This window comes from Bipolaris zeicola (genome assembly GCF_000523435.1).
Source record: "Bipolaris zeicola 26-R-13 unplaced genomic scaffold scaffold_102, whole genome shotgun sequence".
Classification (NCBI taxonomy): Eukaryota; Fungi; Ascomycota; class Dothideomycetes; order Pleosporales; family Pleosporaceae; genus Bipolaris; species Bipolaris zeicola.
Genome location: NW_006912151.1, coordinates 39,847 through 59,682, shown reverse-complemented (window position 1 = coordinate 59,682; position 19,836 = coordinate 39,847). Strand labels below are relative to the sequence as shown.

The 19,836-nt window shown below is 50.5% G+C and overlaps 9 protein-coding genes across 9 annotated transcripts; 7 read left to right on the top strand and 2 right to left on the bottom strand.

Annotated features, from left to right (window-relative positions):
* Positions 1-429: 429 nt before the first annotated feature.
* On the top strand, positions 430-1,490 carry COCCADRAFT_99287 (uncharacterized protein; the record flags this gene model as incomplete). Its single annotated transcript, XM_007715306.1, has 2 exons — positions 430-529; positions 589-1,490. 2 exons carry the CDS (start codon positions 430-432, stop codon positions 1,488-1,490), a joined length of 1,002 nt encoding a protein of 333 aa, XP_007713496.1.
* A 769-nt stretch (positions 1,491-2,259) lies between these two features.
* COCCADRAFT_37814 (uncharacterized protein) lies at positions 2,260-2,662 on the top strand (the record flags this gene model as incomplete). Its single annotated transcript, XM_007715305.1, has 2 exons — positions 2,260-2,542; positions 2,601-2,662. 2 exons carry the CDS (start codon positions 2,260-2,262, stop codon positions 2,660-2,662), a joined length of 345 nt encoding a protein of 114 aa, XP_007713495.1.
* Positions 2,663-5,290: 2,628 nt separating this feature from the next.
* Positions 5,291-6,903, top strand: COCCADRAFT_37813 (uncharacterized protein; the record flags this gene model as incomplete). The annotated part of the gene is made up of 4 exons (XM_007715304.1): positions 5,291-5,420; positions 5,473-5,875; positions 5,934-6,246; positions 6,301-6,903. The coding sequence occupies 4 exons, from the start codon at positions 5,291-5,293 to the stop codon at positions 6,901-6,903; spliced, it is 1,449 nt and encodes a 482-aa protein (XP_007713494.1).
* A 625-nt stretch (positions 6,904-7,528) lies between these two features.
* COCCADRAFT_99238 (uncharacterized protein) lies at positions 7,529-8,101 on the bottom strand (the record flags this gene model as incomplete). Its single annotated transcript, XM_007715303.1, has 1 exon — positions 7,529-8,101. The coding sequence occupies one exon, from the start codon at positions 8,099-8,101 to the stop codon at positions 7,529-7,531; it is 573 nt and encodes a 190-aa protein (XP_007713493.1).
* Positions 8,102-8,561: 460 nt separating this feature from the next.
* On the top strand, positions 8,562-10,706 carry COCCADRAFT_37811 (uncharacterized protein; the record flags this gene model as incomplete). Its single annotated transcript, XM_007715302.1, has 5 exons — positions 8,562-8,609; positions 8,695-8,935; positions 9,068-9,258; positions 9,317-9,428; positions 9,475-10,706. The coding sequence occupies 5 exons, from the start codon at positions 8,562-8,564 to the stop codon at positions 10,704-10,706; spliced, it is 1,824 nt and encodes a 607-aa protein (XP_007713492.1).
* Positions 10,707-11,370: 664 nt separating this feature from the next.
* On the top strand, positions 11,371-15,506 carry COCCADRAFT_27223 (uncharacterized protein; the record flags this gene model as incomplete). The annotated part of the gene is made up of 3 exons (XM_007715282.1): positions 11,371-13,733; positions 13,785-14,614; positions 14,665-15,506. 3 exons carry the CDS (start codon positions 11,371-11,373, stop codon positions 15,504-15,506), a joined length of 4,035 nt encoding a protein of 1,344 aa, XP_007713472.1.
* A 431-nt stretch (positions 15,507-15,937) lies between these two features.
* Positions 15,938-16,364, bottom strand: COCCADRAFT_99303 (uncharacterized protein; the record flags this gene model as incomplete). The annotated part of the gene is made up of 2 exons (XM_007715301.1): positions 15,938-16,042; positions 16,158-16,364. 2 exons carry the CDS (start codon positions 16,362-16,364, stop codon positions 15,938-15,940), a joined length of 312 nt encoding a protein of 103 aa, XP_007713491.1.
* A 328-nt stretch (positions 16,365-16,692) lies between these two features.
* Positions 16,693-16,884, top strand: COCCADRAFT_99276 (uncharacterized protein; the record flags this gene model as incomplete). Its single annotated transcript, XM_007715300.1, has 1 exon — positions 16,693-16,884. A coding segment is annotated over one exon (192 nt), but the record flags the coding sequence as incomplete, so codon positions are not given.
* Positions 16,885-17,029: 145 nt separating this feature from the next.
* Positions 17,030-19,636, top strand: COCCADRAFT_37807 (uncharacterized protein; the record flags this gene model as incomplete). Its single annotated transcript, XM_007715299.1, has 5 exons — positions 17,030-17,090; positions 17,138-18,200; positions 18,252-18,523; positions 18,943-19,104; positions 19,200-19,636. 5 exons carry the CDS (start codon positions 17,030-17,032, stop codon positions 19,634-19,636), a joined length of 1,995 nt encoding a protein of 664 aa, XP_007713489.1.
* Between the last annotated feature and the right edge of the window lie 200 nt (positions 19,637-19,836).

The following is a 19,836-nucleotide window of genomic DNA, read 5'->3' as shown; positions in this document are numbered from 1 at the left end:
TCAAAGCGGCCTAGCAGATGATTAAGCTGACTTAGTAAACTGCATTGTATCGCAAATCCAACAAGAACTCAAGACGTATTTGTAAATATACGTGCTACAGCCGCGGGACGCTGCAAGTAAGCATGCAGTCAGCACGCCTGTAGGACCTTATTAGCCAATGAAACTACACGCATTAGACTAGCGGACCCGGGTTGTAGTTTGTGTATGCTGGATCGATAAGACGACATGTTGAACATGTTTATGAATCATCGAATTGAGGGGTTTTCATGGTGTTCGTGACAAATAATAGTGCCTTTTGGAAGAGATGGGGCGTGTATATAGTCTTGCAAGATGGATCGCAGGGAATGGCAATCAACTCTTAAGTACAGAAACACAGTCCTCAACTTGCACTCGATTGACCGATAAATTCAAGTTAGAAGATATTCCAGCATGCCACTTTCAACCGATACCCAGGTGCTAGAGACTAGTAATGGTCTCGTGAGCACACTTCGCGGAATGGCTGGCGATGCAGCAAAAAGCTTTCGACCAGGTTCGTCGTTCTCCCCTTGCATGACCCTTTCAGGTCACTAACACCCACTCCTAACGCAGCCCACGCAAAAGGCCATCTCCTAACCGGAACTTTCACACCTACCTCCTCCGCCGCAGAGCTGACTTCAGCCCCAAATTTCAACGCTGCATCCACACCAATCACCGTCCGCTTCTCCTCCTCAACCGGCTTCCCCCAAATCCCCGACACAGACGCCAACGCCAACCCGCGCGGAATCGCAATCCGATTTCACCTCCCGGAGCAAAACGACAAACGGCAGCACACTGACATAATCGCCCATTCTACAAAATACTTCCCCACACGCACAGGAGCCGAGTTCCTCGAATTCCTCAAAGCAGCAACAAGCAGCAATGCCGCTGAAGCCGTCCCCGAGTTTCTATCTCGCCACCCTGAAACCGTGCGATTCCTTCAAGATCCTAAGCCCAGTCCCGAGAGCTTTGCTACGGAAAAGTTCTTTGGTGTAAATGCGTTCAAGTTTGTCAAGCAAGATAAAGTTACCACGCTGCGATATCGCATTGTGCCTGTTGCGGGCGAGCAGCATGTCGATGTTGAAGCGCTCAAGAGCAAGTCCGATACCTACCTTTTCGACGAATTGACACCGCGTCTTGAGAAAGCTCCGATTGAGTTTAAGCTTCTTGCGCAAATTGCGGAGGAGGGCGATGTAACGGATGATGCGACGCAGATTTGGCCTGAAGAACGGAAGGTGGTTGAGCTGGGTACGATTACGATTGAGAAGATGCTAGGGGAGGAGGAGAGTTTGGAGAAGCAGAGGAATGTGATTTTTGATCCCATTCCGAGAGTTCAGGGTGTAGAGCCGAGTGATGATCCCCTGTTGGAGGTGAGGGCGAATGTGTATTTGATTTCTGGGAAGCAGAGGAGGGAAGCTGAGCCCGTGAAGAGTGATGTAGGGAAAACCACCGATGCGGCGGTGGCTGCTACGTAGAGATGTTTGTTTTCAGGATTTGGGATATATTGAAGGCAGCGAAATCTGTCAAGAAATCATATGCATGTTTTTCATTATTTCTTACATCGTTAGCTGTCTCTTTTGTGAAATTAGGGTGTCACTCACTTCCTGTGCCCCCTGTTAGCTGCAGAAGTGCCATAGAAGCTGATGCCCAATATCTAACTTAGTGGCTACTTCTAGGATATATGGCTTCGAAACGAAGTGCCATGTAGAGGAAACACCAAGCTAGCTACAAAAAGTTTAATTGAAGAGCCAGCCGCTCATGGGTCAAGTTGGAAGAGTAATGATAGGTCAAGTTCCAAATAAACAATAAGACTATAATAAGTGTCAACCTGCGTAACTACTAGAATCGTCTTCTTGCCAGCCGGTCATGAGAACCGTTAAGCTAAATTAGTTTGGTTTGGCCCACCTTGACACGTTCGGTGGGTCGGCAATAACGTTAGAGTACCGTATAAAGCAAAACGGCCTCAGCTGAGAAGACTTTAGCGGATGAACAGGAAACTTCAGCCGAAGACACCTCAGCTGACAGCAAACCAAATGAGCCTTAGGTAAATCGAATTTGAAGTCAAGTCAAGTAACTATTACCAACTAGTTTCTGATAGAGGATAGATCTGCATTCAGTGACACCGTCGTGCAGAAGCTATATAGTAGTACTAATCAATGCTGCGTCTATATAAACACCGGGGGCTTCTTGTCTGACGCGCAGAATCCATTTCAAAGCAGATCAACTCATCAACCCACTTCTAACATGAAGCTCATTAGTGCTACCCTTGCATTCCTGTTCGGCGCAGCTCCGACCCTAGCGGCCGTTGGTGGTCGTTGTTCAAACAACTGGGGCGATGACTGCATTTGCCTCGACCATAATGTATGCCGCACTAGATGGGGCGGTATCGCGTACACTGGATATCCCGGTAATTGGCCTTGCCCTAATGACCCGGACAACATCATGGCGTGCGTCATCCCTGACTGCCCGGGCCACGGCTCCGGCACTCAGTGCCTATGGAGAGAAGGTTGCCGGTCTTTGAACGGCGGTAAGTCGTTTGATTTTGGCAGCTCTAGATATGATCCGGTCCCTGATGTGCGTTGCAGATCGCGTTTGTCCGGGTGGAAACGATTTTGTCTGCTGCAACCACAACTACCTTGGCGGCTAAGGAGAGTGACATCAACGGCTAGGTCGGAACCACATGAGGTGGTCATATGAATCAATTTGTCGGGAAAGCTGAAGAGATCACCTCTGTGCTGAAAACGATAGCATATACGTGTAAACAGTTTGATCCTACCGCGTTTGCGGTGAAATGCAATACACAATATAACGTCGGTCACTACGTAGCGAGATACACTGCGTGGCGAGCCGCCACAGACACGCCCCGACATAATGAAATCTACAGCAGGTTACAAGAATAGACATTCTCAGATTAGGAGCCTTATATTACATATATCATACCACAATGCAGTATAAGCGTCACGCAACCGCCTCGCTTTAGCTAGCAGTAGGTGCGTCAACAGCTTATAGATCTTATCGAAAGTCTGTTAGCTTATAGCTTGTTATAGCATCATTCCGTTCTAAGCACTGTACCTAAATCTGAGAGGTTGTCATGCTTCTGTAGTGGTACTAAGTACCCGCTAGAAGTGCTAGACAAGAAAGACCTGCACACCTAGCTTAAAGCAGCTTAGGTGTAGTATATCGCTGCTAACAATATATCTATAGCTACAGCTGACCTGCACCGGTTATAAATGTTATAAGCCTTTTGGCGATAGAAGGTTGTAATATTATAGATACTAGCAGGAGCAAGGCAAGGCTAGCCCCCTCTGTTCTGAGAAAGAGCGCAACGCATAGGTACCAGAAGCCGATTCTGCAAGCGAGTTAGCGTAGCAATTGCTCAATGTCTTTCATCGGAACTGTTGTGGTCCTACAATTTGCATGTACACTCCAAGTACTACGCCAATCCCGAAAGCGTAAGCCCTCGCGGTACGTTAGCTATTCATGGAATGCGTCAAGTATGCAAGGGTCGATTGAGTTCAGCCTTTTCACCGTTTGCCACGCCGTTTCCACAATCGTACAGAATATTCACTGTGGTCATCAGTATCAAGGTAATTCATCCCAAGAACCCCGATACTCTAGTCTTCAAGACGGCCAGGCTCTTTTACGACAGCCAATCAAATCAAAAGGATACTCCCAGCTACTTAGCAGTACCCCGAAGGGACAGTCTTGTATTACTCTCCCTTGTTCTCTCCAACCGCCTTCGTTCAAAGCGTGTTACTATCCGGCGATATCTTTTGTCATAGACCAGTCCCAACCCGTGTAACTACCTTCAGCACTGCCACGCCACGCGAAAATTCTAGCAGTGTTGTACGCATGCAGTGCCATATACGTAGTGTGTGACCCAGTAACCGGGCATTGCCAACTTGGCATAGCTTACCCCGACAAGTATCCGATCGCACCTGTACCCGGACCCAGCGAATTATTTCAGCTTTTTTGCGCCATACTGACCAGTAGACGCTGGTGCTACAATTTCACCGTTTAGCTCGAGTCCTTGCCTCGATAAGAGTACAGTTTGTAGTACCTCTTATTTCATTTCTTTCACTACTATCTCGTAAATGCAAGCAGGTATCATTGTGGCGTTTCGATCACTCTTTTCTCCCTGAGACAAGTAAAAACGTCGTCTGACACAGTCGGGTAAGCCACGCGCTGCAAGGGCATTCCTACCATTTTCTTTGATAGATTGGGGCGTGGTGCTTTGCGCAAGTCACAGATGGACGGAGGGGCGGCCCGGCCAATTAGCGTTTACGGTAGGAGTTGCGGGGAGGGCGTGATGGGGTTGGTCTTGGCGACGGCCGTTGTTCTGAGGCAACGGCTGAACTGCCCTTGGCATTGCTGGTGTGTAGATGGATTGATTGGTGGGTGAGCTCAGCTTCAAGAAACGGTGCAGCGCCATGTTGCTTGAGAGGGTAAGTGCGTCGGGAGGTAAAGAGGGGGGATGGGGTTGACGATTGCGGACACTAGAGTATGGTTGCTATTACTATGTGGACTGGGTGTTTTTTTTGGCGTTCTAGGCGGATGAGTGGAACTTATTGCACATGCTACTAGATAATATTGTCGCAGTATAGATGCATTTTGGGTCTCGGTACGAATCGTGCTGAAAACAGCTAATCGAGTTAATACGGTCCTTCGTGATACGGGGGCGGAAGAACACACCTCGAGCCGTTAAGCCAGTATTACCTCTCTCATTCATTCGTCAGAACGCCATTACCCGAAATCAGGCTGACTGTTTCCGTCTTTGCATTTCCCGCCTTCCTTGAAAACCCGTTTTCAGGTCACTTGCCCGACGTCGTGCTCATGTGAGCGAAGGGGAGGGGGCAAATCCTCTATCCTCGTTGCTAAGCCATCTTCGTAGCACGATGCCGTTTCCTGTAAAGAGCCACTGAAACTCTGGTGGAGCTGGAGTACGTGCCCCACGTCTCAAAACATTTTCCTTCTTTTGGAAGAATGTAAGTGGATGCGTTCTTGAATCCCGCCTTTGTCCGGGATAGCTTGGCGGTACATTTCCGATGCTCATAGTCATCCCTTCGGGGGGACAAGATCTAAGCCCTTGCGCAGCGGGTAGGCCCCAGAACCATACGTTCGTATCTTTCGCACTCTTGAGAGTCTCGTCAATGTCTTTGTGGTGTACCAGTCGCCCATTTCGCACAGTTGAATGGATGGTATAACAATTGTCTCGAAATACCACCACCGTTCTCACCAAAGCCCTGCACATACAACTCTTTCCCATCCCTCAGACATGGCCACCAAACTCCCATACCACAAAGCCTTCGGCTTTGTAGTCGCCACACGGATAGCATCGATATTCTCAGTCGTAGGGTCCAGTATCATTGTCGCCACATTCATCGCCTTTCCCTTTTTCCGAAAACGTGAGTCGAGCGACAGGTCTTTCTGGTACAATGGACTGACTCGCTCGAACAGCAATCAACCGCCTAGTCTTCTACGCCACGCTAGGCAATATTCTCACAAATGTCGCAACACTAATGTCGAACTCGGTGTTACCAGCGCCGGGTGAACCTGCATCTGGCCTGTGTGAATTTCAAGGTCTTCTCATCCAATGGTTCATGGTCGCCGATTCCTTCTGGGTTCTTTGCATGGCCTTAAACGTCTTCCTCGTCTTCTTTTACGGCTATGGCGCGCAGCAGCTACGCCATTTGGAAAAATGGTATTTTGCTTTTAACTACGGTATCCCGTGTATACCAGTCATAGCTTATGTTGTGCTTAGCCGAACTGGTCATCCCGTTATAGGTTCTGCGATGCTATGGTGCTGGGTATCTGTTGATGTTGAGTGGATGCGCATAGCATTCTTCTATGTTCCTGCGTGGTGGGTCCCTGTCCTTTCTCAGATGCTTGCTAGTAAGTTGCTGATAGGAGCTGTGAAGGGTCACCATTTTGGCGGCTATTACCATTTACAGTGTGACGGGGTACCGAATTTGGCAGAAGCAAGTCGAATTGCGGTATTTTTCTCGGGACTCGAATCAATTCGTAACAGTGCGGGATCCGAGCGACGAAAGAGAAAGCGCCGGAGATGTTTTGTCGGGAAGGAATAACATTGTTGTAACGACGCGGATTGAGTGCGATACCCAGCAGCAAAGTGATGTGTTCAGGAGTGTCTCTCCGGATCCAGATTGCATTTCGATCAACTCCTTCTCGAGCACGCAGAGACTTTCCAGTATTCGTAGACCCGATGTGCTGGTTTCAGGCCCGCTCCACGATACTTCTCCGATCTGAATTTCTAGATTGTTAGAGGACGTGGAAGCGCAACTCAACTTCCACCACACCCCACCATCACGAAGCAGTTACAGAGCAACAATAATCGCCACAAGCCCACCTCCAGAACCCAAGACTGTACCACCAACAGCGATATCGAAACCCCGTCCTCCAGCTAAAAGAACACCAGAGGGCCATGCTGCAGCAATGGCATACTTCTACGTTGCCTTCCTCATGTTCTTAGCGTTATTCGTTGTCTGGCTGCCCAGCAGTATAAACCGCATGTACCAATTCACGCACAAAGACCGGCCCAGTTTTGCTCTGAATATTCTTTCCGCGACGGTCCTGCCGCTTCAAGGTGCCTGGAACGCAATCATCTATATCTTCACCACAAGAGCAGAGTGCAGGCGTGCGCGGAGCATGATAGTTGAAAAGATCACGGGCAGGTATGCGCAATATCAACCATGGAGAGAGGTGAGTGTCAAAGAGATGATCACGAGTTCGCAGGCGACACGGGAGTCGGCTGTGGATGTTGAGTTGAGCGATATCCTTGGGCACAATAGACAGGCACGCCAGATCAAATCGCCGAAAAACGATCACATGAAAGATGATGATCGATGTAGCAAACAGATATCGAGATGATGCGGTTGTGTTCCTCTATATCGTTGCAGCGCTCTGGTATACTAGTAGTGGGACGCTCTTCGTTGTGTTGTGCCAGCATGTTACGGCTCCCATCTTTTCAGCATTTGTTTTCTTTCACTGTAAATTGGCTTCAAGAGGTGAACAGTCCAACGGTCTTGGACTATCGTTGTATATTTCTGTTTCTTGCTTCCTGTCACTTTGGGCGGCTTAGTTTGATCCTGAGCTTGATTGCATGATACCCCCAGTTGTTTGGCGCACGGCGTTCTATGATTTGTGCTTTCCAGTATTGCATGCTTGACCAGGAGCCAAAAGTATTGCACCGACAACGCAATCTCAAACAGTCCCTTTTTCGTAATTATCCTAGAATTTGAATTCTATCTCACATAATCGACTAGGATCGGATGCTCAATGAAACCGTGTTTACAGGTGTCCAATCTCGTATAATGCATCTTAGTCTGTTCGTGTCAGCACATTCTTGCCGGCAATCCGGACATCGCCGATCGCTGATTTCCTTCTACGCGTACGACCCGATATGGCCTTGTCGTTCCTCCGCCGGCTCATCTTTATCACGTCCATGAGCGTATTCTTCGTCACGGGGCTGGAGTGCCCATCGTTGTGTATCCCCTCAGCCGATTTTGGCATTTGAAAAGTCCATCTCGGGATGCTGCTCCTGAAACTTCTTCAAGATGTTGGCCTTTTTCTGCTCATCGCTGGTGGGCTTGCCCTGTTCCTTTTGCCTCTGGTCGTACATCATCTTCTCGACCATGCCCCGCGTTTCTCCGTCGAGGTCGCCCAGCTTGCTGTTCTCAGGCTGAATCTTGGAGGTGTCGATCTTGGGGGCAGTGGTGACAATATGGGGCCACCATTCGAGCTGGTTGACTTTGTCGAGATGGATTGAGATTTCTTTTGCGGAGCCGGTCGAGGCTAGTGTCCAGGTGGAGTCGTCGACGCGGACGGGGTGGGGGAAGTCACCGTGCAGGATGGGTGTCTCGCCCTTGATACCGGCCTTGATGGAGTTGCGGCCAATGTTGATGTCGAGGTCCTTGCCTTTGTACTTGGCGTCAATGGTGATGGTGATGTCAAGGTCCTTGATGGTCTGGTCCCACTTGTACGGCAAAGCGGCCTGCTCGGCCTGCTCTTTTGCGCGGGCTTCGGCGTCGGCCTTTTCGCGTTCCTCTGGGGGCGGTGAAGCAGACATTTTGTGGTGTGGCTGGCTGGCTGTGTGTATGCGGTGTGTCGAGAAAAAGTTTCGTTTTGTGTTTGGAGGGGGAGGGGGAGGACAGGCGGGACCCTGAGGGCGGTGGGCGCAACCAAGAAGGGCCAGGGAGCGTCATCGCCCAAGGGACCTGAGCAAGCTCCACCATGCGCCCTGCCTCACTCCTCCACCCCGGCCAGCTCTAATAACGGCCATCGACCGCGGTGCTGCGACCTACAGGCCTCACCTCACCCTCTCCTCTATCCATAGTCCACGTTCCTCCCGTTCAGCCAACATCGCTTCCGCCCTGCCCCCGCGCCGTAATGCTGCCCTAGGACCAGCAGAGCCATTGCGATAGTGCAACGCGACCATCTTCATTTGGACCCGGACGACCGCCGGAGCGTCTTGCCAGCAGCCCAGTCGGGCACCCGTCTGTCCGGCGCGGCAGTATTCCTAGCAACCCATGGCCAGCTCCTTTGAGAAGAGCGTCAAGGGCGGCACCAAGATCAAGGCAAGTATGCGCTGCCTCTACACCGAGTCGCAGCCGGCTCATCGCCGCTACTATCGCCATTGCCATGGACTAACACACCCGCCAGCTCGCAGCACCGAAATCAAAGTATGTCGAACACATACTCGTTGCGACACACGCCGGCGAAGCAGGCGTCGCTGAAATCTTCCGCGCCCTCACCAACCGTCTGCGCGACTCGACATGGACCATTGTCTTCAAGAGCCTTATCATTGTCCATTTGATGATAAGGGAGGGCGAGCCCGAGGTTACGCTCAAATTCCTTGCCCAGAATCCCCACCGGAAACTGGCCATCAATCACTTCACAGAGGGTACGTCTCAAGACATGTACGCCACAGTGCTCGGACAGCGAATCCGCTGGCCCGGCTTATTGGGGTGACAGGCGGATAAACTTTGGCTTGTGCTAGTTGACAGGACTCGACCGCTGACATTGCGCCCAACAGTGCAAACCCAGGGACACAACATCCGCACCTATTCCGAATACCTGCTCCGCCGCGCCATCGAATATGGCTCTACCAAGGTCGACTACGTGCGTGGCGGTGAGGGCCGCCTCAAGCGCCTGACCATAGAGAAGGGCCTCCTGCGTGAAGCAGAGAGTGTGCAGGACCAGATCAGAGCGTTGCTCAAGTGCCAGGTATGAGGATGCCCCTTATCAGCAACATCCACACTCGCGCTGACTTTGACCCTAATAGCCATTCGATGACGAGCCCGAAAACGAAATCACGCTGACTGCCTTCCGACTGCTCACAATGGACTTGTTAGTGCTCTTCCACGTCATGAACGAGGGCACTATCAATATTCTCGGTGAGTTGAGTGTGCATACTCGAGTTTCGCCATACTAACGAACCAGAACACTACTTCGAACTATCAAAACCCGACGCAACACGCGCCCTTGCAGTCTACCGCACTTTCGTCAAGCAAACCGAAGCCGTTGTCCAGTACCTTAGCCTGGCAAGGTCGCATGAACACTCAACACGATTGGAGATTCCACGAATCAAGCACGCCCCGACCAGTCTGGCTGCATCATTGGAAGAGTACCTGGCCGATAAGGATTTTGAGATCAATCGACGACAGTACATTGCCGAGAAGGAGGCGAAAAAGAATGGGGGCAAGTCCACCAATGGGGCGAGCAAATCTACGGACTCAAAGTCGGCCTCTAGCAATACTACTAGCCAGCAGCCAGCAGCAGCTCCGACCAAACCCTCTGCAAACGCACCTTTGATTGATCTGTTTGAGTCGCTCGAGGACAACCAGCAAACCATGGCTACACAGCCGATGATGCAGCAGTATCCCAAACAAACAGGCTTCCAGGTTCCACAGCAGACAGAGAACATGGGCTTTCCCCAACAACCACAGCCTTTCCCAATGCAAAATGGCCAGGGTACGAATCCCTTCCAACTAGGCCAACAGCCACAAGCGCCCCAACTCCAGGCCCAGTTTACCGGCGCAGGCTTTGGTGGCTACTCGCCACAACCTTACGGCACACAGAACACCATGCCATCAATACCACAGAACGGCATGCCTGATTTCTCACAACAGCAGCAACCACAGCAGATGCAGATTCCTACCATTGCCGAGCCTTTGCAGCCTCTGCAGCCTCAGCAAACCTCAACAAATCCATTCCGCCAATCGATGCTACCCAGTAGTCCGACTGGTGCCAGCTCACTCAACCGTGCATCAACGAATCCGTTTGCAAAACACAACACTGGACTTTCAGCACAATCGCAGTCGCCGGTCAATTCTCCGCCCTTTTCCATGCCTTCAGTTCAAGAGTCACCATTTGCTCTGCAACAGCAGCCACAACAACCCCAGCCTCTACAGCCCACGCCTACTGGCACAAATCCATTCGCACGGCAACCATCGCCACAAAGCACCCTCTCCCCACAGGGTGGACTCACTGTGCACGCGACGGGTAGCACCAACCCTTTCCGACAAAGTGCCTTTGTCAATCAACAGACAGGCCAGGGCTGGCAGAATGCAGGCAGTCAAGGTACATTAGGAGGAATCAACCTTGACCAAGTACCAACAACAAGTGTTTTTCCTCGGCCCGGACAGCAGCAACAGCAAAACTTTCTGGGGTAGATTTTAGGTGACGAAGGAATGGTCCTACTGTTTTGTAATTGTGGTAGACTGTTGGCAGGGATTTGGGGCAGCTTGCGATTTCCTTTTGCGCGAAATTTCTTAATGCTGCGTGACATGATTTGTGAGCAATCACTCTGAAGTAGCCGTACTGGACTACATTCGTACAGGAGTAAGGATGGGTCACTATTCGTAGGGTAGCAGAAGATGCTCAAAATCGAAGGTTCTTGAGGCGGACTGGGCTTTTTTGTAACTCAGATGATCTAATCATCACTTCCTAGTTTATCTTCGAGCCAGGCATCTGCAAGGAGCCCCTCGCTAATGAAACACACATAATTGACATTTCTCTTTTGGTCCTATACCGAGATTGAGTGAATGCTTGACTGTACTCGTCTTACGATGCCTTAGGTTGAAGGGACCGAGGTGGAGTAATTGCAGGGATTGTATAAGCCACGTGACGACGTGACTTCCGTACAGATTAGCGCGACGGACGATGCCGGGTCAGACAAACATTACGACCTGACTATGCTCACAGTAACACGTTGAACTGGAGACTTTGATGGCTCCTCTCGAGTGGCCATGTCTCTTGCAATCTTTCGGCCTCACCGCTCCTCGCTTGTACTGATTTGAGCGTGGATTCTCCTTCATCCAGACCCGGCTCACCGCAATGGCACGCGGCGACTCTCTCGACGCGCCCATCACTTTTGAGGACAATGATGATGAAAATTCCAGATACATGCATGCGCCTGTACCTGTACCACCTGTAAGACGGTTCAATACGCAGACGCTGGAACAAGGTGATATTGAAGAGGTGGAGCATCAATCTGCCTGGGAACAAGCCGTCGCACAAAGAGCAAGGGTGAAACAAAAACAATCTGTCAACCAGCTGCTAAGGGGCCATCAACAAGTTGAACAAAGAAGCATTACGGAACCATCACTGAAACGGCCACCATCAGTCAAACCCATCACTATCATTGATCTGCTGACCGATGAAGACGAACCAATCCGCCCCAGAGTGACGCAGCAACTTACAGGCGCAGAGCTACTAAACCAATCAATTCTGGACGTGTGTCTATCGTCAGCTCAGCGTCCTGAACAGTACAAGGATACAGCCATCCCACAGCTGTCAACCTCACGCCCTCCACTGGAGATTGCGCAATCCAGTAGCTTCCTATCGCAGACATCTCCAGTCAGGTCTGTGCCAGCTATTCCCATTGGAGCAATACTGAATCACGATACTGGCTTCTCTATATCTATTGCAGACAGAGCACACTACCCATACCCGTTGCACAAGCCCGTGGCAACAAATGACACAGTACCTTCATTCTCGCAACCAATCGGGGATCTCGCCGACCATCAGCGCGAACGGGCCACTTGCCGTCGCGTAAACACCTCTGAGCGCGCAACCGCGGCAGCGCATGCCAACAAACTCGAATCGCCGTTTCCTATGGCTGCAAAAGCCCGTATGTCTGATTTCTCCGGTAGTGTCACTTTGGTTCAGCCGAAACAGAAAGCGATCAAGTCAGTGAGGCAAAAGAACTACGTCCAGATCAGAGCGCCGCAACATTCGACAGGCAGTCACAAATCAACAAACAATCACAAATCGACAGCTTATCATCACAAATCGCCATACGCATTGCAAGATGAAGTCCAAGTTCACAGAGAGTCGACCAATGCAGAACCTCGAGCCGTGAGCCCCGCGCCATTCCAAGGGCCCCTATCTCAGAATAGCACCATTTCGAATCTTGAAGTTAGTCTAACGGAAAGGCCAAAAGGCCACGATGCCACACCGGATCCACTGCCATTGAAGCCTCAAGAAAGAGCTGAGTCTGTTCCTCGCGATCACCCAAAAATCCAAGACTTCCATGGATACAATCCTGTAGCGCTTCCCCGGACATTCTGTGAGGCAGCATCCAACACGACAAACATAGCACCAGTCGAAGTGTCTTTCCGCAAAGCCACACCACCTGTGAAGGATGTGACTCCTAATGTCAATAGCATTTGGTCAAGTCACGTGCATGACCTCACTGCAACGCGGTCAGCAATAGATGAATGTCTAAAAAGACATATTGCTGAGCGGAACGAAGCGCATGCGAAGTTGACTTGGATTAAGCTGCGCCATCAGAGAACGTGTCAAGAACGAGACCTCCGCGCCCGCCGCAAACAGAAGTTTCTCACCCAGCAGACTTTGCCGGAGGAATTCATTCAACACACTTCTCCCTTTGCAGATATACCTGTCGTACAAATGCCGTTTGATCGCAGCTGTGCTTCTAAAGGTCTCCCTGATATGGCACAAGAGGTTTTTGTCAAAGCCAAGCCAAAAGATACAGTGTTTCGGTCAGGACTATCGGCACATACAACAAAGTTCCGGTCGGAAGTTGTCGTTATACCTCCTTTCAAGGAATATGTTAGCTTGAGAAACAATATTCTAGCTGACAACGAGTCAAAGTTGCTTGCAACACCATACTTTGAAGACGAAGACTACGAGAGCCGGCGGGCTCTTTTGGATGCGCTTCCGTTTATATACGAATTGACACACGACGAGAAGGGACCGATCGATCTCCGGAAAGAGCAGTGTAGGTTCTACAAAACCGCAATTGAAGCTTTCCTGAGCGAGATTGGCGTGACTTGGAACGAAGTGCTATACTGGTTGCTAGCACCCGATGATGTTATCAAGCAGATCAATGCTGGCATATCTGGAAGCGAGAATTTCTCATCAGTATTGCTTGAAAGATCGCAGTATAGCGTTGAGGAATTTGAGCGAGACGAGGAGGTCAAGGAGACAACCTTATTCGACCGTGACGATGAGAAATGGCAGGACTTTATCGCACAACTCGAAAGACCCTCTGCAACGACGCTGAGGCTAGCGGCTACAGCTTGCTCTGCTGTGCTACAGGAATGCGAATTCAGCATTTGGTATCTGGCACAACAGTCTGATATTGTCCAAAACAACATTATGAGGAAAACTTTAAGCGGAAAAAATCCTGTCCAATCTTCATATAGACAGATTTGGTGCAGGGTGTGTCACCAGTAAGTGCAAATCTATGCTATGCTGTATTGATATATTGACGACATTCCCAGGCACAATTGCCTCCTCCATGGCGAGTTAAGGCAAGTCCCCGAAGACTCGTGGATGACTGAGTCAGACGAGGACGAAGATGAGTTTCAAAGTAGCCGCCGTGGCTCAGGAAGCACGCTCGACGAAGACTCGGGTCCTTTGCCTGCGCATTTCGACGACGATTCAGAGATTGAGAAGGTGATCAATTACAAACTACCAGCAAATCCCGACGCATTCAACGCCTATCCCGAATCAGAAATGATTGCGTCTAGAGGCGCGAAACCACCACCAGGAAAATTCAATGCACACTGGTGGTTGCAACGGGACCTTGTGCAGCACTGGGAGAAGCGTAAACCGTTTTTCCCATGCAATCACGAAGGTAGCTGCGAGGATGCAAAATGCCGGTGCTACAGGGAGGGTATCACCTGCGAGAAGACTTGCAAGTGCTCCCAATCATGCAATCGGCGGTTCCCTGGTTGCGGCTGTCTGGTCATTCCAGGAAAGCGGGTTTGTGATTCAGACAAATGTCTCTGTGTCAAATTCAACAGAGAGTGTGACGCAGAACTCTGCGGGTCATGTGGCGCGACTGAGATCCTCGATCCTGTCAATCGATACAACGAAGATGTGGTAGCCCGCAACTGTTTCAACGTGGCAATCCAGCGGGGCGTTCCTCGAAAGACGTTGCTTGGACACTCAGAAGTACATGGATTCGGGCTGTACATGGGTGAAGATATCGAGAAAGGAGAGTATATTGGCGAGTACACTGGCGAAGCCATCTCAGTCAATGAAGGCAATCGCAGACTCACCATCTACGACTATCAGAAGACGATGTATCTATTTCGTCTGAACTCGAGTAAGTTTTCCCATTGCGTCTTGTTGATATAGTCCTAATACAGTGCCTAGAACAAGAAGTGGACGCCACATATATGGGCAACAAGCTCCGCTTTATCAACAATGCTGACGATAAATACACCAACTGTGCGCCGAGGAATCTCCTCTGCAACACCGTCTTTCGCATAGCACTCTTTGCCACGACCAACATCAAGGCGGGTACAGAATTGTACTTCAATTATAATTATCCGAAAGAGAAGACAGCACAGTTCAAGCAACCAAACGGCAAGGTTGTTGCGGTCAAAGAGACCAAGCAAAAGGTGAAGAGAGTGGATGCAGGCAGCAAAACAAGCCAGCCAGTTGTGGAGCGCGACCGATCACGTATACTGGCAGCTACTGCAAAGGCTAGAGCCGCAAAAGCGGCTAAGAGGGCGGCGATGCTAGAGGAAGAAGCCAGATTGGCGCTTGCAAAGTCTTTACCAGGGCCATTGCGAGCACGCAAAACTGCCACTGGCACGCCTGGTGTGAAGAGAGCGTCGAAGCTACGAGACAGTCTCTGTAGAAACGAGTCTACCGGATCTGACACTGGTTTCGACGTTGAAGCGAGTGATGGCGAAATGTCCGTAGCCGGTACATCACAAGAGACGACCACAAGCCAGTATGTGGAGGACACGGACGATGATGAAGAATTCATCACTGGTGATAGCCAGGAAAACGAAGGTGAAGAAGTGCGCAGGTCTGCACGGCATGGCAGTACTGTGGGGCGCCGGAGACCAGGCAGACCGCGGAAGAGGGGGTCTGATGTTGCGCCGGTGATGGCCACTGAGAAGAGGAGTGGGAACTTGGGCGGAGCACGACCAGGTGCTGGTAGAAAGAGGAAGAGACCCGTCATTCTTAATAGTGATGACGAATGAAATGCCTTGACTAGTATAATGAGGAGCTGAAAAACAGAGGGGCAAAAGGAAACACGATTCAACACAGGCTTTTATAGATTTGGTGAATATATTATATATGATACCCGGCTTCCTCCAATCTGTCGATTTGCTTAGCCAGAAGATGTAAATCATGCGGTTGGCGCATGTAGTGTATGGGGCCGTCTTCCTCTGCTCTTGACATGGACATATACGGATCTCACACATATGTCCTGGCTTCTGGCAAACATCCACGCACGTACCTTTTTATCAGGTCCCCCTTTCACAACAGCAAGTCGCGCAGCCATTGCTAGCGCTATCGTCCTTCCCGCTGAAGCGCATCTTCGCGCCCTATATCCTCTAGCAATCCCCCAAACCCCAAGCCAAATTGCCCTTATGTATCACTTCGCTATTCTTTTCTCAGCTCCACCCTTTCAAGGCGCCGCAGTAACAAAAGCAACCAAAGCCTTGACCGCGTCCCCCTCATTCGCCCGTAGCAACTCCGTCGCTTTCGCTTTTGTAATTTCCAACTCGGATACCTATTTCGAGGATTCTTGTCAGCCCCAACCATTCACAATGCTAGTGTGTTGGTCTTCCTTCTTTTCCATCCCTCCAATCCCATACGTATGTGTATATAAGGAAAATCCAACGTACCAAAACCGCCACATCGCTCGCCTCAATCTTAACATTCTTCTTCTTTTCTTCCTCCGCCTTATCTTTTACGCTCAGCCCTTTCATCGCTTTGTCGAGGGCTTTGCCGTCGACTTCTTTCTTCGTGCCATTGGGAGGGGTAGAAGCGGCGTCGTCGAGGGCAGGGGTCGAGGCGCCTTCGTGGATGGTGGGGGGTTGGGGTTCGGCCATTGCGATTGGAGTGCGGTGGTGGGCGTAAGGATGTGTTGAAGGTGTAGAAGTTAATTGGGAGTGCGAGCTGTCTGGAAGCTCATTGGGGACGGTGGGCGGATGAGTGACGAGGGTGTGGGGTAAATTGCTGGTGAATTATCTGATAGCGGACCAATTGGAAAATTCGAGGATGCTGATTGGATGGGATGAGGGGGTTTTTATTGCGCACATGCGATATGGACTGGATTTGCAACTTTACAACGTTTGAGTTACATTGACCTTGTCGCTTTGCATTGTCACTGGGCTTCTAGGACACGTTTCGCTTTCGGAATACAAGGTGAGTTTATTGCGCACTGTTATGGCATTTTGCTGGTTTGTGTTTCTGTGGCAGATTTTTGGTTTTCTTGAGTCATGCGCGACTTTGCACGCCTTTGTTCGGGTGTCCCGCGGTCTGGGTAGGGATGGACACCCCTGCCGAGCTTTACTTTATATTAACGCTGTAATCAAAGTGACTCAAAACATTAAACGTGGTTTGAGCTGACTTTCCTCCAGTCACTGCACGTGGAAGCTAGCTGTAAGGTACAACGTACGTTGCGAGTGACAAGTGGGATCTGCAAAGTTTACTCACTCCACAGCCAGATCTACGACATCACAGTTGACAGTAGACGCCAACTCAGCTGAGAGTCATGGAAGTTTCAAACCAAGGGTCAACAACTAATGCCGGGTCTGAAGGATGGTCGCCAGATTGTGAGAGCAAATACTACCCTTCAAGTACATATGCTAACGAGATGTAGCGTGGAGATCAAAGCCTATCAAGCAGGTCGTCACGTATGAGGATCAGGCGGCGGTGACTTCTGCTTTGACAAAGCTATCAAGTCTACCACCCATTGTCACACCAACAGAGATTGCCAGACTCAAGGCCAGTCTGCGTGATGCCGCCCTCGGCAAATCTTTCTTACTCCAAGGAGGTGACTGCGCCGAGTTGTTCTCTTACTGCGCCGACAACCCCATCGATGCCAAGATCAAACTTCTTTTGCAGATGAGTTTGGTCTTGATTTGGGGTTCAAACAAACCCGTCATTCGCATTGGCCGTATCGCAGGACAGTATGCGAAACCCAGGTCAAGCCCTACCGAGATGCTGGATGGCAAGGAGATCCCCAGTTTCCGAGGCGACATTCTCAACGGCTATGATCCAGAGGCTAGGAGAGTGGACCCAGATAGGCTGGTCAGCGCCTACTTCCATTCTGCGACGACACTGAACTACATCCGTGCACAGCTTGCAAGCGGCATCGCTGACTTGCACAACCCGTTGGACTGGGAACTTGGCCATGTCAGGGACGAGGCACTACAGTCAAAGTACTCACAGATTGTAAACAGCATATCCGACTCTCTTCGCTTCATGAAGACTATTGGTGCGGATACTTCTGGCCAGCTGCAAACAGTAGACCTCTTCACCAGCCACGAAGGTCTTGTACTAGAGTACGAACAGAGCCTGACAAGACGGCTCAAACATCCAGCTGGCTACACACCCTTTCAGCCCTCAAATGATGGCAAGGGATGGTACAACACTTCTGCGCACTTCATCTGGATTGGAGACCGAACACGCCAGATTGACGGTGGCCACGTAGAATACTTCAGAGGTATTGAAAACCCCATTGGTATCAAGGTCGGACCGTCCATGAAGAACGATGAGCTAGTAGAGCTGCTCAATATCGTCAACCCCAATAAAGAGATTGGCAAGATTACTCTAATTACCCGCTACGGTGCAGACAAGGTTGAGTCGATGCTGGGTTCGCATATTGAGGCTGTGAAGGGCAGTGGACATGTTGTTGTCTGGCAGTGCGACCCAATGCACGGGTAAGTTGTGTTTATGCATCGTATATTCTATATTAGCTAATCTCCCTGCAGCAACACTCGCAGTACCCCCACTGGCATCAAGACCCGCTCCTTCAACAGCATCTTCTCTGAGCTGTCGTCCGCGCTCAAGATCCATAAGCAGCACGGCTCCTTCCTAGGTGGCATGCATCTTGAGCTTACTGGTGATGCGGTTACGGAGTGTACGGGAGGAAGTGAGGGTCTTGTAGACGAGGATCTGAGCTTGAACTACACGACCTACTGTGATCCTCGGTTGAATGAGAAGCAGGCTCTGGAATTGGCGTTCCTAGTTGCAGGACATTACCGTGCGGATGGCCAACTACCATAGATCCGAGTCCTCTTTCGCTGGGTAGAATAGCATCATATAAAAAGTTCCTATGTCAACAAATTCATTTCCAGATATATCTTACTTTCATAATATCGTTGATCGCACTTATGCAAACAGTTATCCAATCGGTGAACTCCCCTTTGATTCGACCACCCCAGACTTGGCACATGGAATCTCTCATACATCATCGTCATGACGGCCTGGCCCGAGCTTCGACAAAGTTGCCCCCAACAAATGCATGCCTGTTATCGCGCCCGCTTCGTCGTTATCACCGCCCATACCTCTCTCACTCACTCCTATCAAATAGCCGCAAGCATCCCCACACGCAATTTACCCCTCATTCCCAACAAAAAACAACCCACAGGGCCCCAAAGATAAACACAATGGGCGCTTCAGCATCTAAAGGCGCAAAAGCCGCTGCCGGCTCCGCAGCTCGTAAATACCCCTCAAGACCACCGACAAGTACTACGACTGCAGCGTCTGCGGCTCCCGTACAGAATGCTGCGGCCGGACCCCGTGTACATCCTGCGCCGCAGGCTACAAGTGAAAAGACAGAAGGTACGGTAATTTCTCCATTGATATACAGAAGCAATTACTGGTCCTTACCTCCATGGAAAGCCACATAGCTAACTCTCTCGCTCCCCATTCAACAGCTGTTCTACAAGATGCCCGCGATCCAGCCTTCGCCTCCCGCCTGAATAGCCTCGGCGCCGTACAACCGAATCCGCACTTTTCACTGTCGTCGACGTCGCAATTCGATCCTCGCCGCAATGCCTCGCCTAGTCTTCCGTCGGACACAATGATGCAAGACGCGCCGCAGTCGGCGTTTCCTGATGCAAGGAATAATCCTGTGCTACGTGTTCTCGAGTCACGGCAGCATATTACTGAGGTGGCGGAGGAGGAGCTGAGAGAGGTGGGGAGGAGGGGATTCCAAGGAAGACGGTATGTGGATGCTGGCGTGATTACGTTGGCGTTGATGAGGAGGGAGAAGGGGGAGCCGGACGAGAGAATTGAACAAAGTTTGGGGATTAAGAAGGGTAGGTTGGGGGTGTTGGCTGAGGGGACGGTTGGTGCAGTGGCGTTGGGGTAGAGTTGTGCACTAGAGAAGAGATGGATGAGACGTTTCCAAGCGGGGGATATGTGTGGGAGTAAAGATTCAATTTGGACGGCAGCACCGAGGCTGACAGCGATCGTGGTTCCGTGACCTACGAAAGAGAAGGGTGTACATATGTGTACATATGAATGGAGAACAACAAAGGAAAAGAAAAACGCAGCCCATCTGAACACCGG